Raw genomic sequence first — 15,862 nt, 5'->3', positions numbered from 1 at the left:
TGAGGCATCAGATGGAGATCCCATGTCCTCAGCACCTGAAGGGATGACCGTGGCCAGCATCATGCCCCAGAAATGGGGCTGCAGGGACACTTGCGAGGGCTTGGCAAGAGCCTGTGAAACATGTTGCAGTGTCCGGGTCTGTGTTCCTTGCACCATGCACCTTGGGGAAGAGCACAAGGGGTCTTTCTCCAGACTTGCAGAGGGCAATTGGCAATGCCTGCAGGCACATAAAGGCCGGTTATGTTGGACTAGCGAGTGATGCATTGTGCTGAGCAGGCAGTGCCCGAGAGGAGTGCCTTTCATTTGGTATTTCGTAACCTTGCATCTCAGCAGAGAATAGCCACACAACGTACGTCATGCAGGAGGCCATCTTCTTGGCTAGCGTCATGACCCTGGACTTCCCTGTATCTCTGCAAAGAAGGCCCGGGTCCACCCTAACACCAAGCCCTTGGCAAAGAGCTATGGCACGCAGGACGCTTGCAGTCAACCTTTGTCACACTGCGTGCCCTCTTACACAGCCAGAAAATGAGAAGAGAGTGGGGCTCATTTGGCCCATGAGGTGGCAGCTGGCAAGCGCCCGAGCAGGGTAATTGCAGGGGCTGATAGAGCGGGTTGGGGCTGCTGAGGAAACAGCATCAGCAAAAGAGCCCCGTGTGACCCAGGGAGGAGGCAGGGGCTCGGCTGGCGTGGGCCACGTGCCCCCAGCGTGGCCAGCTCCTCCCCACGCTCGCTGGACCAGCATAAAAGCAGTGGCCTCGCTGAGCACTGACATCCACTGCTCCTGCCTCGCTCTGCTCAGGAAAAGGGTAGGTGGGTGCCTGTGGGTCTGTGCCTCCTGTGGCAGGGGCCAGCGTAGGGCCTCCTTGGCCAGGAGAGCTCTGACAGCAGTGGCCGTGCTGGCAACAGCCATGGATGGCCAGCGCAGGCTGATGCACAGCGGGAAGAGGAAGGAGCCCCGTGGCCGTGGCACCGAGAGTCAGGCTCTGCACAGGCTCTTGGGGACGGCTTGTGTGGCCTCTGTGTGTAGAGAAAGGGCAAGGGGAGGGGTGTAGAGAGCAGGGCACTGAGTAGGGCTGGCTGGGCAAAGGGCAAGCAGTGAACAGTACATGCAAGGCTGTGGCTCTGGCCCCTCCAGCTCCAGGGCAGCTCTGGGAACAGGACGCTGCTCAGCTGGGGCACCTCCTCCATGCTCATGACACCATTCCTTGTGTCCTTGTCTTTCAGGCTCAGCTCTCTCACACAAAGATGTCTTGCTACGACCTGTGCCCACCAAAGACCAGCGTGGCCGTCCCTCAGCCCATCGCTGAGAGCTGCAACGACCTGTGCACCCGCCAGTGCCCCGACTCCACGGCCTTCATCCAGCCACCCCCCGTCGTGGTGACCTTCCCCGGCCCCATCCTCAGCTCCTTCCCCCAGCAAGCCGTGGTGGGCTCCTCCGGAGCACCCGCCTTTGGGGGCAACCTGGGGCTGGGGGGCCTCTACGGGGCCGGTGCCACCCAGGGCTCGGGGGGCCTCTGCACCTTTGGCAGAGCCTACGCTGCTCCTGCCTGCAGCCCTTGTGTCTTGCCCCGCTACACCAAGAAGCTCTGGGACACCTGTGGGCCCTGCTAGACCCACACCCACACGTCCCACAGCACAACTCAGCCTCACGCCTCTTCATCTTTATCCTTTCCTCTTACTCTCTACATGACATGTATTTGCTTTCTTCTGGCCCGTGCCCAGATGTGCAACTCCACCATCATCCCACAGGGCACTTGCTTGTCTATGCAACTGCCACCGCCTGGCAGAAGCGTGAAGGAACACCTGTCTTGAAGCCTGGGGGTTCAACCTGCCTGCCTCTGCCTCATGTGTCTTTCTCCAGTCAATAAAACAAGCCTGCATCCAACTCCTGCCTCTGCCTTTTCTCTCTCAAGGCCCCGCAGGGGCTGCAGGGCTCCCTCGCCCTGCCTGTGGTCCCCGCCAGGCATGCCAGTTCAGTCTCTCAGCCTCAGGAGAGCCAGGCCCAGCTGACTTTGGGGACAGCCCCCAGCCCTGCCAGCTCTGGCCACCCATGCTCCTTCAGCTGAGCTCCAGGGGTCCTGCCTGAATGCAGGCTCCTCCCCTTCTGCAGGATATTCAGCCCTGGAGTGTTTGCAGACCATCCAACCCTGCTATGCATGAGATGGCCAGCTCCAGGGCTGGGAGGCAGACAGGATCAATTCCTGCCAGATCTCTGTCCCCTCTGTTTCTCCATGTCTCTGCCCATGCCCTGTGAAAAAACAGATCCTTTCCCTTTTTCCCTATTCTGTTTAACTTTCTTTCCTCTTCTTCATCTCTTCTTCACTCCTTCTTCTCCCTATTCTTCTTCTCCTTCTCATTCCCCTTCTCTTTCCTCCCTATGCTCCTTGCCCTAAATTTTTATCTTCTCCTTCCCCTTCATCTTCCCTCCCTATTCTTCTCCTACTTTGCCTTTTTGTAATCCTTCTGGTTCCACTCTCCTTTATCCTTATTTCATCCCTTGCATCTTCTCCTTCACCTCCTGCCTAAAGTTCTGCATCCCATTGTACTTCCACATCCCCTTTTCACACCCCACAAAGACCAATACACTCAATGCTCCTCAGTTCTATGCAGAAGACACAGAATCACAACATTCAGAGATTAATTATTGTGGCAGCAGCCTTTGCAGGGCATCTTGTCACACTGCCAACTAAAGAAGCATCACCCAGAGCCAGCTGCCCAGCAAAACATCCAGGCAACTTGTATATATCTTCAAGGACTGAGACTCCACAACCTCCCAGAGCAACCTGTGCCATTGCTCGATCACCCTCAAAGTGAAAACATGCTTCGGAATGTTGAGGTGGAGACTCATGTACTTCAGGTGGTGCCCACTGCCTCTTATCCTGGCACTAGACACCTCTGAAAAGAGCTTAGCTCCATCTTCTTAACACCTACCTTTCAGTCACGTGTGCACCTTGTTGAGACCACATAGCCTCCTCAGCAACAAGAGAAATGTTCCCAGCTCTTTGCGGTCTACCAAGAGAAGATATGATCACTGTCCTTTCATTATCTGTGTGGCCCTTTGCTGCACTCTCTCCAATAGCCTCACATCTCTCCTGCGCTGTTGAGTCCAGTGCTGGACACAGGAACACTGGGGTAGTCTGGCCAGTGGGAAGGAGAGGGAAGGGCTCCCCTCCCTTGACCTCCCAGCCAAACTCCTCTCCATGCAACTCAGCACACCACTGGCCGCCTTGGCCACAAGCCACCTTGCCAGCTTATGCTCAACTTGGCGACCCCAAGAACATCCAGGGCCCTTTCCTGATACGCAGCTCTCCAGCAATCCACTGCTATTTTCCAAGCCCTGGCTTGAACATTGGCTCTTGTCCAGCCTCCTCCATGCAGAAACCCAGAGATGATGCCGTGCTTCTGCAGAGAAGGGGGACCTGGCAGAGCTCGTGCCACTCCTGGGCTGAGAAGGCCAGGCGAGGAAGCACTGCCAGCCCCTCTCCTGTCTTTTGCCCTTTCCCCACCTCCTGAAAGCCCCAATAAAAGGCTTCCTCTTCCTTGCCTACTGCCTGCATCCACCCTCTCCCAAAACCGCCAACCCTAACCCAGCCTGGGAATCTCAGGACCAGAATATTTACCCCCTCCCACAGTTTCCAGCCCCCACTCCCTGTACCTATACAACATGGGAAAAGGAGGGAAGGAGACATGACTTGCATGCAGGAAACCTTTATTGTGCCCAGAGGAGCAGCTGAGATTTTCAGAGAGACCATGGGCAAGACCAAGAGATGCTGGATGCCACATGTTGTGACAGGCAGAGGGATCTTCTGCAGAGCATGGCTTCTTGCTCCACATGTCCCCTTGGTGCAGCATTCCACATCCCAAGGCTTTGTCCCATCAGCCCCACACAGCCTTTTGGGTCCAGTTCTTCCCCCAACCTAGAGCTGGGAGGAGAGCAGAGGTCAGGAGCAGAGGGCAGGGAAGGGCCAAGAGTGTGTGACACAGACAGAGGCCAAATCCTTGGATGGCACTTCTCAGCACTACTGAGTGCCTTGTGCCCGCAAAGTCATGGGTGCTGGTGGCGTCGGTGGCTGGTCTGGGGTGAGTGCCTGTGTGTGGTGTGGGTCTAGCAGGGCCCACAGGTGTCCCAGAGCTTCTTGGTGTAGCGGGGCAAGACACAAGGGCTGCAGGCAGGAGCAGCGTAGGCTCTGCCAAAGGTGCAGAGGCCCCCCGAGCCCTGGGTGGCACCAGCCCCGTAGAGGCCCCCCAGCCCCAGGTTGCCCCCAAAGGCGGGTGCTCCGGAGGAGCCCACCACGGCTTGCTGGGGGAAGGAGCTGAGGATGGGGCCGGGGAAGGTCACCACAACAGGGGGTGGCTGGATGAAGGCCGTGGAGTCGGGGCACTGGCGGGTGCACAGGTCGTTGCAGCTCTCAGCGATGGGCTGAGGGACGGCCACGCTGGTCTTTGGTGGGCACAGGTCGTAGCAAGACATCTTTGTGTGAGAGAGCTGAGCCTGAAAGACAAGGACACAAGGAATGGTGTCATGAGCATGGAGGAGGTGCCCCAGCTGAGCAGCGTCCTGTTCCCAGAGCTGCCCTGGAGCTGTAGGGGCCAGAGCCACAGCCTTGCATGTACTGTTCACTGCTTGCCCTTTGCCCAGCCAGCCCTACGCAGTGCCCTGCTCTCTACACCCCTCCCCTTGCCCTTTCTCTACACACAGAGGCCACACAAGCCATCCCCAAGAGCCTGTGCAGAGCCTGACTCTCGGTGCCACGGCCACGGGGCTCCTTCCTCCTCCCGCTGTGGATCAGCCTGCGCGGACCGTCCAAGGCTGCTGCCAGCACGGCCACTGCTGTCAGAGCTCTCCTGGCCAAGGAGGCCCTGTGCCGGTCCCTGCCACAGGAGGCACAGACCCACAGGCACCCACCTACCTTTTTCCTGAGCAGAGCGAGGCAGGAGCAGTGGATGTCAGTGCTCAGCGAGGCCACTGCTTTTATGCTGGTCCAGCGAGCGTGGGGAGGAGCTGGCCACGCTGGGGGCACGTGGCCCACGCCAGCTGAGCCCCTGCCTCCTCCCTGGGTCACACGGGGCTCTTTTGCTGATGCTGTTTCCTCAGCAGCCCCAACCCGCTCTATCAGCCCCTGCAATTACCCTGCTCGGGCGCTTGCCAGCTGCCACCTCATGGGCCAAATGAGCCCCACTCTCTTCTCATTTTCTGGCTGTGTAAGAGGGCACGCAGTGTGACAAAGGCTGACTGCAAGCGTCCTGCGTGCCATAGCTCTTCGCCAAGGGCTTTGCTGTTGGGCTGGACCCAGTCCTTCTTTTGAGAGATACAGGGAAGTCCGGGGTCGGTGTGCTGGCCAAGAAGGTGGCCTTACAAAGGCCTCCCTATTGACTTTATGTTGTGTGGCTATTATCTGATGAGGCACGAGCTTAGGAAATGCCAAATCAAAGGCACTCCTCTCGGGCACTGCCTGCTCAGCACGATGCATCACATACCAGTCCAACAGAGCTGGCTTCCATGCGCCTGCAGGCGTTGGCCATCAATCTCTGCAAGTCTGGAGGAAATAGCCGCCTTGTGCTCTTCCCCGAGGTACATGGTACAAGGAGCACAGAGCTCCATCTGGGGAGACGTGGCACAATCTCGTGCCCAGCTCTTGCAAATGTCTCAGGAACCCCACTGCTGGGGGACGGTGCTGGGCAGGGGCTCATCCTGTGTTACTGGGGACATGAAAGCTTTGTCTGGTGGCACGAACGGAGCTGTCCCAGACTGGGCTGGCCCTGCTGGCTCTCAGGACTCTCCTGACTGCAGGCACAGGGAAGAGGTGTCTCTGCGGGGCAAAGCACAAGGCAGGCAGCGATGAGCTGCAGAATTAGGGCTCTCTCCTGTTGTGCACACCCCCAACAGGGAGATGCCCACTCTCATTTAGCCCACAAAGGGGAAAGGGGAGAAAAAGCTGGGAAGCGGGATGTGCTGGTCTGGGGAGGGGATGCTGACTCAGGGAGGGGCAGGAGAAGGACAGCCCCATCTTCCTCAGCAGGAGGGAGTGTCACCTCTGCAGATTGGCCCAGGTGGTGCTGAGCAAGGGCTGGGACAGTATAAAAGCTCTGCCTCTGCCAGGCTCTCCCAACCACTGCTCTGGCTGCCTTCTCCTTGAGGAACAGGGTAAGTCTGCATGAGCACCTCCTGCGTACCCTTTTCTTCAGCCCCAGCTCCTCCGCCTCACGTGCTCCCCTCTGCTGCCTTCTAACAATCTCTGCCCTCTTGCAGAGCACCATCTGATCCCACACAAAGATGTCTTGCTACGACCTGTGCCCACCAAAGACCAGCGTGGCCGTCCCTCAGCCCATCGCTGAGAGCTGCAACGACCTGTGCGCCCGCCAGTGCCCCGACTCCACGGCCTTCATCCAGCCACCCCCTGTTGTGGTGACCTTCCCCGGCCCCATCCTCAGCTCCTTCCCCCAGCAAGCCGTGGTGGGCTCCTCCGGAGCACCCGCCTTTGGGGGCAACCTGGGGCTGGGGGGCCTCTACGGGGCTGGTGCCACCCAGGGCTCGGGGGGCCTCTGCACCTTTGGCAGAGCCTACGCTGCTCCTGCCTGCAACCCTTGTGTCTTGCCCCGCTACAGCAAGAAGCTCTGGAACACCTGTGGGCCCTGCTAGACCCACACCACACACAGGCACTCACCCCAGACCATCCGCCAATGCCACCAGCGCCCATGAGTTTGCAAGCACGGGGCACTCAGTAGTGCTGAACTGCCCCAGCCAAGGCCTGGGCAGTTGGCAGTGCAGCAGACCCTTGGCCCTTCCCTGACCTCTTCTCCTGACCTCTGCTGTCCTCCCTTGCCCTCTCCTTCCAGCTCTGGGACAGGGTAGGAGCTGGACCCAAAAGGCTGTGTGGGGCTGATGGGACAAAGCCTTGGGATGTGGAATGCTGCACCAAGGGGACATGTGGAGCAAGAAGCCATGCTCTGCAGAAGATCCCTCTGCCTGTCACAACATGTGGCATCCAGCGTCTCTTGGTCTTGCCCATGGTCTCTCTGAAAATCTCAGCTGCTCCTCTGGGCACAATAAAGGTTTCCTGCATGCAAGTCATGTCTCCTTCCCTCCTTTTCCCATGTTGTATAGGTACAGGGAGTGGGGGCTGGAAACTGTGGGAGGGGGTAAATATTCTGGTCCTGAGATTCCCAGGCTGGGTTAGAGTTGGCGGTTTTGGGAGAGGGTGGAGGCAGGCAGTAGGCAAGGAAGAGGAAGCCTTTTATTGGGGCTTTCAGGAGGTGGGGAAAGGGCAAAAGACAGGAGAGGGGCTGGCAGTGCTTCCTCGCCTGGCCTTCTCAGCCCAGGAGTGGCACGAGTTCTGCCAGGTCCCCCTTCTCTGCAGAAGCACGGCATCATCTCTGGGTTTCTGCATGGAGGAGGCTGGACAAGAGCCAATGTTCAAGCCAGGGCTTGGAAAATAGCAGTGGATTGCTGGAGAGCTGCGTATCAGGAAAGGGCCCTGGATGTTCTTGGGGTCGCCAAGTTGAGCATAAGCTGGCAAGGTGGCTTGTGGCCAAGGCGGCCAGTGGTGTGCTGAGTTGCATGGAGAGGAGTTTGGCTGGAAGGTGGAGGCAAGGGATCCTTGCCCTCCACTCAGCACTGACCAGGCCACCCCTGCAGTGCTGTGTCCAGTGCTGGGCTCCCCAGCCCAAAACTGATGTGAGGCTACTGGAGAGAGTGCAACAAAGGGCCACACAGATGATGAAGGCCCATGGAGCCTGTCTCCTGCTGGGAGAGTCTGAGAGAGCTGGGACTGCTCCTCTTGGTGCTGAGGAGGCTCTGGGAGGTCTCAAAGTACACGCATGCTGGAAGGGAAGGCATTAAAACACGGAACCAGGCTCTTTCCTGAGGTGTGCAGTGCCAGGACAAGCGGCAATGGGCACCAGCTGAAGTACATGAGGCTCCGTCTCAACACCTCAAACCACGGTTTTAGTGGGAGAGTGACCGAGCACTGGCACAGGTTGCCTTGGGAGGCTCTGGTGTCTCCATCCTTGGAAACACGCAAAAGTCGTCTGGACGTGGTGCTGGGCAGCTGCCTCTGGGTGACGCTGTATGAGTTGGCAGTGTGACAAAATGCCCTGCAAAAGCTCCTGCCACGTATTCAAGCAGTGATTTCTATGATTTTGTGTCTTCTGTGTAGAGCTGAAAATCATTGAGTGTGTTGGTCTGTGCTGGGGGACAGAAGAGAACGTGGAGCTTGAAGGGGTAAGAGAAGGTAAAGGAGAATGTAAAAGAGGTGAGTTTAGGGGACGGGATATGGGAAGAGAAAGGAAGGAGAAGTAGGAAGAGAAAAAGAAGGGCTGATGAAGGGGAAGAAGGCAAAGGTTCAAGGTAAGGGGAAGGAGCCTTGGGAGAATAGGGAAAGAGACGGAATAGGGTAAGGTAAAGAAGAGGGAGAAGCCCACCAGGGACAAGGAGTGAAAAAGAGGAGGAATGTTAAGAAAGGGAAGGGAATAGCGAAGAAGAAGGGGAAGGTTTTCATTTATCCCAGGGCCTGAGCAGAGCCGCAGAGATACAAAGAGGCTGGAGATGCCGCAGGAATTGCTCCTGCCTGGCTCCCAGCCCCTGGAGCAGCCGCGCTCACGCACAGGGAAGCTGGAGGTCTGGAAACACGCCAGGGCTGCATGTCCTGCAGGAGGGGAGCAGCCTGCATTCAGGCAGGACCCTTGGAGCTCAGCTGAAGGAGCATGGGTGGCCAGAGCCGGCAGGGCTGGGGGCTGTCCCCAAAGTCAGCTGGGCCTGGCTCTCCTGGGGCTGAGACTGCCCTGGCGCGGCTGGCGGGAATCACAGGCAGGGCGAGGGAGCCCTGCAGCCCCTGCGGGGCCTTGAGAGAGAAAAGGCAGAGGCAGGAGTTGGATGCAGGCTTGTTTTATTGACTGGAGAAAGACACATGAGGCAGAGGCAGGCAGGTTGAACCCCCAGGCTTCAAGACAGGTGTTCCTTCACGCTTCTGCCAGGCAGTAGTCATTGGAGAGACAAGCAAGTGCCCTGTGGGATGATGGTGGAGTTGCACATCTGGGCACGGGCCAGAAGAAAGCAAATACGTGTCGTGTAGAGAGTAAGAGGAAAGGATAAAGATGAGGAGGCGTGAGGCTGAGTTGTCCCATGGGCTGTGGGACGTGTGGGTGTGGGTCTAGCAGGGCCCACAGGTGTCCCAGAGCTTCTTGGTGTAGCGGGGCAAGACACAAGGGCTGCAGGCAGGAGCAGCGTAGGCTCTGCCAAAGGTGCAGAGGCCCCCCGAGCCCTGGGTGGCACCGGCCCCGTAGAGGCCCCCCAGCCCCAGGTTGCCCCCAAAGGCGGGTGCTCCGGAGGAGCCCACCACGGCTTGCTGGGGGAAGGAGCTGAGGATGGGGCCGGGGAAGGTCACCACGACGGGAGGTGGCTGGATGAAGGCCGTGGAGTCGGGGCACTGGCGGGTGCACAGGTCGTTGCAGCTCTCAGCGATGGGCTGAGGGACGGCCACGCTGGTCTTTGGTGGGCACAGGTCGTAGCAAGACATCTTTGTGTGAGAGAACTGAGCCTGAAAGGCAAGAACACAAGGAACGCTGTTATGAGCGAGGAGGAGATGCCCCAGCTGAGCAGCGTCCTGTTCCCAGAGCTGCCCTGGAGCTGGAGGGGCCAGAGCCACAGCCTTGCATGTACTGTTCACTGCTTGCCCTTTGCCCAGCCAGCCCTACTCAGTGCCCTGCTCTCTACACCCCTCCCCTTGCCCTTTCTCTACACACAGAGGCCACCCAAGCCGTCCCCAAGAGCCTGTGCAGAGCCTGACTCTCGGTGCTACGGCCACGGGGCTCCTTCTTCCTCCCGTTGTGGATCAGCCTGCGCTGGCCGTCCATGGCTGTTGCCAGCACGGCCACTGCTGTCAGAGCTCTCCTGGCCAAGGAGGCCCTGTGCCGGCCCCTGCCACAGGAGGCACAGACCAACAGGCACCCACCTACCCTTTTCCTGAGCAGAGCGAGGCAGGAGCAGTGGATGTCAGTGCTCAGCGAGGCCACTGCTTTTATGCTGGTCCAGCGAGCGTGGGGAGGAGCTGGCCACGCTGGGGGCACGTGGCCCACGCCAGCCGAGCCCCTGCCTCCTCCCTGGGTCACACGGGGCTCTTTTGCTGATGCTGTTTCCTCAGCAGCCCCAACCCGCTCTATCAGCCCCTGCAATTACCCTGCTCGGGCGCTTGCCAGCTGCCACCTCATGGGCCAAATGAGCCCCACTCTCTTCTCATTTTCTGGCTGTGTAAGAGGGCACGCAGTGTGACAAAGGCTGACTGCAAGCGTCCTGCGTGCCATAGCTCTTCGCCAAGGGCTTTGCTGTTGGGCTGGACCCAGTCCTTCTTTTGAGAGATACAGGGAAGTCCGGGGTCGGTGTGCTGGCCAAGAAGGTGGCCTTACAAAGGCCTCCCTATTGACTTTATGTTGTGTGGCTATTATCTGATGAGGCACGAGCTTAGGAAATGCCAAATCAAAGGCACTCCTCTCGGGCACTGCCTGCTCAGCACGATGCATCACATACCAGTCCAACAGAGCTGGCTTCCATGCGCCTGCAGGCGTTGGCCATCAATCTCTGCAAGTCTGGAGGAAATAGCCGCCTTGTGCTCTTCCCCGAGGTACATGGTACAAGGAGCACAGAGCTCCATCTGGGGAGACGTGGCACAATCTCGTGCCCAGCTCTTGCAAATGTCTCAGGAACCCCACTGCTGGGGGACGGTGCTGGGCAGGGGCTCATCCTGTGTTACTGGGGACATGAAAGCTTTGTCTGGTGGCACGAACGGAGCTGTCCCAGACTGGGCTGGCCCTGCTGGCTCTCAGGACTCTCCTGACTGCAGGCACAGGGAAGAGGTGTCTTTGCGGGGCAAAGCACAAGGCAGGCAGCGATGAGCTGCAGAATTAGGGCTCTCTCCTGTTGTGCACACCCCCAACAGGGAGATGCCCACTCTCATTTAGCCCACAAAGGGGAAAGGGGAGAAAAAGCTGGGAAGCGGGATGTGCTGGTCTGGGGAGGGGATGCTGACTCAGGGAGGGGCAGGAGAAGGACAGCCCCATCTTCCTCAGCAGGAGGGAGTGTCACCTCTGCAGATTGGCCCAGGTGGTGCTGAGCAAGGGCTGGGACAGTATAAAAGCTCTGCCTCTGCCAGGCTCTCCCAACCACTGCTCTGGCTGCCTTCTCCTTGAGGAACAGGGTAAGTCTGCATGAGCACCTCCTGCGTACCCTTTTCTTCAGCCCCAGCTCCTCCGCCTCACGTGCTCCCCTCTGCTGCCTTCTAACAATCTCTGCCCTCTTGCAGAGCACCATCTGATCCCGCACAAAGATGTCTTGCTACGACCTGTGCCCACCAAAGACCAGCGTGGCCGTCCCTCAGCCCATCGCTGAGAGCTGCAACGACCTGTGCGCCCGCCAGTGCCCCGACTCCACGGCCTTCATCCAGCCACCCCCTGTTGTGGTGACCTTCCCCGGCCCCATCCTCAGCTCCTTCCCCCAGCAAGCCGTGGTGGGCTCCTCCGGAGCACCCGCCTTTGGGGGCAACCTGGGGCTGGGGGGCCTCTACGGGGCTGGTGCCACCCAGGGCTCGGGGGGCCTCTGCACCTTTGGCAGAGCCTACGCTGCTCCTGCCTGCAGCCCTTGTGTCTTGCCCCGCTACAGCAAGAAGCTCTGGAACACCTGTGGGCCCTGCTAGACCCACACCACACACAGGCACTGACCCCAGACCATCCACCAATGCCACCAGCGCCCATGAGTTTGCGAGCACAGGGCACTCAGTAGTGCTGAGCAGCCCCAGCCAAGGTCTGGGCAGTTGGCAGTGCAGCAGACCCTTGGCCCTTCCCTGACCTCTGCTCTCCTCCCCTGCCCTCTCCTTCCAGCTCTGGGACAGGGTAGGAGCTGGACCCAAAAGGCTGTGTGGGGCTGATGGGACAAAGCCTTGGGATGTGGAATGCTGCACCAAGGGGACATGTGGAGCAAGAAGCCATGCTCTGCAGAAGATCCCTCTGCCTGTCACAACATGTGGCATCCAGCGTCTCTTGGTCTTGCCCATGGTCTCTCTGAAAATCTCAGCTGCTCCTCTGGGCACAATAAAGGTTTCCTGCATGCAAGTCATGTCTCCTTCCCTCCTTTTCCCATGTTGTATAGGTACAGGGAGTGGGGGCTGGAAACTGTGGGAGGGGGTAAATATTCTGGTCCTGAGATTCACAGGCTGGGTTAGGGTTGGCGGTTTTGGGAGAGGGTGGAGGCAGGCAGTAGGCAAGGAAGAGGAAGCCTTTTATTGGGGCTTTCAGGAGGTGGGGAAAGGGCAAAAGACAGGAGAGGGGCTGGCAGTGCTTCCTCGCCTGGCCTTCTCAGCCCAGGAGCGGCACGAGCTCTGCCAGGTCCCCCTTCTCTGCAGAAGCACGGCATCATCTCTGGGTTTCTGCATGGAGGAGGCTGGACAAGAGCCAATGTTCAAGCCAGGGCTTGGAAAATAGCAGTGGATTGCTGGAGAGCTGCGTATCAGGAAAGGGCCCTGGATGTTCTTGGGGTCGCCAAGTTGAGCATAAGCTGGCAAGGTGGCTTGTGGCCAAGGCGGCCAGTGGTGTGCTGAGTTGCATGGAGAGGAGTTTGGCTGGAAGGTGGAGGCAAGGGATCCTTGCCCTCCACTCAGCACTGACCAGGCCACCCCTGCAGTGCTGTGTCCAGTGCTGGGCTCCCCAGCCCAAAACTGATGTGAGGCTACTGGAGAGAGTGCAACAAAGGGCCACACAGATGATGAAGGCCCATGGAGCCTGTCTCCTGCTGGGAGAGTCTGAGAGAGCTGGGACTGCTCCTCTTGGTGCTGAGGAGGCTCTGGGAGGTCTCAAAGTACACGCATGCTGGAAGGGAAGGCATTAAAACACGGAACCAGGCTCTTTCCTGAGGTGTGCAGTGCCAGGACAAGCGGCAATGGGCACCAGCTGAAGTACATGAGGCTCCGTCTCAACACCTCAAACCACGGTTTTAGTGGGAGAGTGACCGAGCACTGGCACAGGTTGCCTTGGGAGGCTCTGGTGTCTCCATCCTTGGAAACACGCAAAAGTCGTCTGGACGTGGTGCTGGGCAGCTGCCTCTGGGTGACGCTGTATGAGTTGGCAGTGTGACAAAATGCCCTGCAAAAGCTCCTGCCACGTATTCAAGCAGTGATTTCTATGATTTTGTGTCTTCTGTGTAGAGCTGAAAATCATTGAGTGTGTTGGTCTGTGCTGGGGGACAGAAGAGAACGTGGAGCTTGAAGGGGTAAGAGAAGGTAAAGGAGAATGTAAAAGAGGTGAGTTTAGGGGACGGGATATGGGAAGAGAAAGGAAGGAGAAGTAGGAAGAGAAAAAGAAGGGCTGATGAAGGGGAAGAAGGCAAAGGTTCAAGGTAAGGGGAAGGAGCCTTGGGAGAATAGGGAAAGAGACGGAATAGGGTAAGGTAAAGAAGAGGGAGAAGCCCACCAGGGACAAGGAGTGAAAAAGAGGAGGAATGTTAAGAAAGGGAAGGGAATAGCGAAGAAGAAGGGGAAGGTTTTCATTTATCCCAGGGCCTGAGCAGAGCCGCAGAGATACAAAGAGGCTGGAGATGCCGCAGGAATTGCTCCTGCCTGGCTCCCAGCCCCTGGAGCAGCCGCGCTCACGCACAGGGAAGCTGGAGGTCTGGAAACACGCCAGGGCTGCATGTCCTGCAGGAGGGGAGCAGCCTGCATTCAGGCAGGACCCTTGGAGCTCAGCTGAAGGAGCATGGGTGGCCAGAGCCGGCAGGGCTGGGGGCTGTCCCCAAAGTCAGCTGGGCCTGGCTCTCCTGGGGCTGAGACTGCCCTGGCGCGGCTGGCGGGAATCACAGGCAGGGCGAGGGAGCCCTGCAGCCCCTGCGGGGCCTTGAGAGAGAAAAGGCAGAGGCAGGAGTTGGATGCAGGCTTGTTTTATTGACTGGAGAAAGACACATGAGGCAGAGGCAGGCAGGTTGAACCCCCAGGCTTCAAGACAGGTGTTCCTTCACGCTTCTGCCAGGCAGTAGTCATTGGAGAGACAAGCAAGTGCCCTGTGGGATGATGGTGGAGTTGCACATCTGGGCACGGGCCAGAAGAAAGCAAATACGTGTCGTGTAGAGAGTAAGAGGAAAGGATAAAGATGAGGAGGCGTGAGGCTGAGTTGTCCCATGGGCTGTGGGACGTGTGGGTGTGGGTCTAGCAGGGCCCACAGGTGTCCCAGAGCTTCTTGGTGTAGCGGGGCAAGACACAAGGGCTGCAGGCAGGAGCAGCGTAGGCTCTGCCAAAGGTGCAGAGGCCCCCCGAGCCCTGGGTGGCACCGGCCCCGTAGAGGCCCCCCAGCCCCAGGTTGCCCCCAAAGGCGGGTGCTCCGGAGGAGCCCACCACGGCTTGCTGGGGGAAGGAGCTGAGGATGGGGCCGGGGAAGGTCACCACGACGGGAGGTGGCTGGATGAAGGCCGTGGAGTCGGGGCACTGGCGGGTGCACAGGTCGTTGCAGCTCTCAGCGATGGGCTGAGGGACGGCCACGCTGGTCTTTGGTGGGCACAGGTCGTAGCAAGACATCTTTGTGTGAGAGAGCTGAGCCTGAAAGGCAAGAACACAAGGAACGCTGTTATGAGCGAGGAGGAGATGCCCCAGCTGAGCAGCGTCCTGTTCCCAGAGCTGCCCTGGAGCTGGAGGGGCCAGAGCCACAGCCTTGCATGTACTGTTCACTGCTTGCCCTTTGCCCAGCCAGCCCTACTCAGTGCCCTGCTCTCTACACCCCTCCCCTTGCCCTTTCTCTACACACAGAGGCCACACAAGCCGTCCCCAAGAGCCTGTGCAGAGCCTGACTCTCGGTGCCACGGCCACGGGGCTCCTTCTTCCTCCCGCTGTGGATCAGCCTGCGCTGGCCGTCCAAGGCTGCTGCCAGCACGGCCACTGCTGTCAGAGCTCTCCTGGCCAAGGAGGCCCTGTGCCGGCCCCTGCCACAGGAGGCACAGACCCACAGGCACCCACCTACCTTTTTCCTGAGCAGAGCGAGGCAGGAGCAGTGGATGTCAGTGCTCAGCGAGGCCACTGCTTTTATGCTGGTCCAGCGAGCGTGGGGAGGAGCTGGCCACGCTGGGGGCACGTGGCCCACGCCAGCCGAGCCCCTGCCTCCTCCCTGGGTCACACGGGGCTCTTTTGCTGATGCTGTTTCCTCAGCAGCCCCAACCCGCTCTATCAGCCCCTGCAATTACCCTGCTCGGGCGCTTGCCAGCTGCCACCTCATGGGCCAAATGAGCCCCACTCTCTTCTCATTTTCTGGCTGCGTAAGAAGGCACGCAGTGTGACAAAGGTTGACTGCAAGCGTCCTGCGTGCCATAGCTCTTTGCCAAGGGCTTGGTGTTAGGGTGGACCCGGGCCTTCTTTGCAGAGATACAGGGAAGTCCAGGGTCATGACGCTAGCCAAGAAGATGGCCTCCTGCATGACGTACGTTGTGTGGCTATTCTCTGCTGAGATGCAAGGTTACGAAATACCAAATGAAAGGCACTCCTCTCAGGCACTGCCTGCTCAGCACGATGCATCACTCGCTAGTCCAACATAACCGGCCTTTATGTGCCTGCAGGCATTGTCCATCGCCCTCTGCAAGTCTGGAGAAAGACCCCTTGTGCTCTTCCCCAAGGTGCATGGTGCAAGGAACACAGACCCGGACACCGGGTCATGTTTCACAGGCTCTTGCCAAGCCCTCGCAAGTGTCCCTGCAGCCCCGTTTCTGGGGCATGATGCTGGTCCTTCAGGTGCTGAGGACATGGGATCTCCATCTGATGCCTCAACAGCAACACCCCACCATGGTGCTGCCCGCTCTCATTTATCCCACAAAGCAAAAAGTTGTGGAAAGACGGGGAAGCGGGAT

The 15,862-nt window shown here is 58.8% G+C and overlaps 3 protein-coding genes across 3 annotated transcripts; 2 read left to right on the top strand and 1 right to left on the bottom strand.

The window, feature by feature from the left end:
- Positions 1 to 356: 356 nt before the first annotated feature.
- On the top strand, positions 357 to 1,611 carry LOC141475852 (feather keratin 3-like). The gene is made up of 3 exons (XM_074164397.1): positions 357 to 404; positions 663 to 806; positions 1,225 to 1,611. Exons 1-3 carry the CDS (start codon positions 357 to 359, stop codon positions 1,609 to 1,611), a joined length of 579 nt encoding a protein of 192 aa, XP_074020498.1.
- A 9,707-nt stretch (positions 1,612 to 11,318) lies between these two features.
- Positions 11,319 to 11,684, top strand: LOC141476030 (feather keratin 4-like). Its single transcript, XM_074164646.1, has one exon. It carries the CDS (start codon positions 11,319 to 11,321, stop codon positions 11,682 to 11,684), a length of 366 nt encoding a protein of 121 aa, XP_074020747.1.
- A 2,496-nt stretch (positions 11,685 to 14,180) lies between these two features.
- LOC141475851 (feather keratin 3-like) lies at positions 14,181 to 15,435 on the bottom strand. The gene is made up of 3 exons (XM_074164396.1): positions 15,388 to 15,435; positions 14,986 to 15,129; positions 14,181 to 14,567 (listed from the first exon to the last, which is right to left on the bottom strand). The coding sequence occupies exons 1-3, from the start codon at positions 15,433 to 15,435 to the stop codon at positions 14,181 to 14,183; spliced, it is 579 nt and encodes a 192-aa protein (XP_074020497.1).
- Positions 15,436 to 15,862: the final 427 nt, after the last annotated feature.

Source organism: Numenius arquata, chromosome 27, assembly GCF_964106895.1.
Source record: "Numenius arquata chromosome 27, bNumArq3.hap1.1, whole genome shotgun sequence".
NCBI classification, from domain to species: Eukaryota; Metazoa; Chordata; class Aves; order Charadriiformes; family Scolopacidae; genus Numenius; species Numenius arquata.
This window is presented reverse-complemented; position numbering and strand designations above follow the sequence as displayed.

Coding starts and splice junctions, on each gene's coding strand:
- LOC141475852 (XM_074164397.1), top strand. CDS start 357: ATGCAGGAGGCCATCTTCTTGGCTAGCGTCATGACCCTGGACTTCCCT. Junction 405..662: donor TCATGACCCTGGACTTCCCT/GTATCTCTGCAA, acceptor CGTGTGACCCAG/GGAGGAGGCAGGGGCTCGGC. Junction 807..1,224: donor TCGCTCTGCTCAGGAAAAGG/GTAGGTGGGTGC, acceptor CTTGTCTTTCAG/GCTCAGCTCTCTCACACAAA.
- LOC141476030 (XM_074164646.1), top strand. CDS start 11,319: ATGTCTTGCTACGACCTGTGCCCACCAAAGACCAGCGTGGCCGTCCCT.
- LOC141475851 (XM_074164396.1), bottom strand. CDS start 15,435: ATGCAGGAGGCCATCTTCTTGGCTAGCGTCATGACCCTGGACTTCCCT. Junction 15,130..15,387: donor TCATGACCCTGGACTTCCCT/GTATCTCTGCAA, acceptor CGTGTGACCCAG/GGAGGAGGCAGGGGCTCGGC. Junction 14,568..14,985: donor TCGCTCTGCTCAGGAAAAAG/GTAGGTGGGTGC, acceptor CTTGCCTTTCAG/GCTCAGCTCTCTCACACAAA.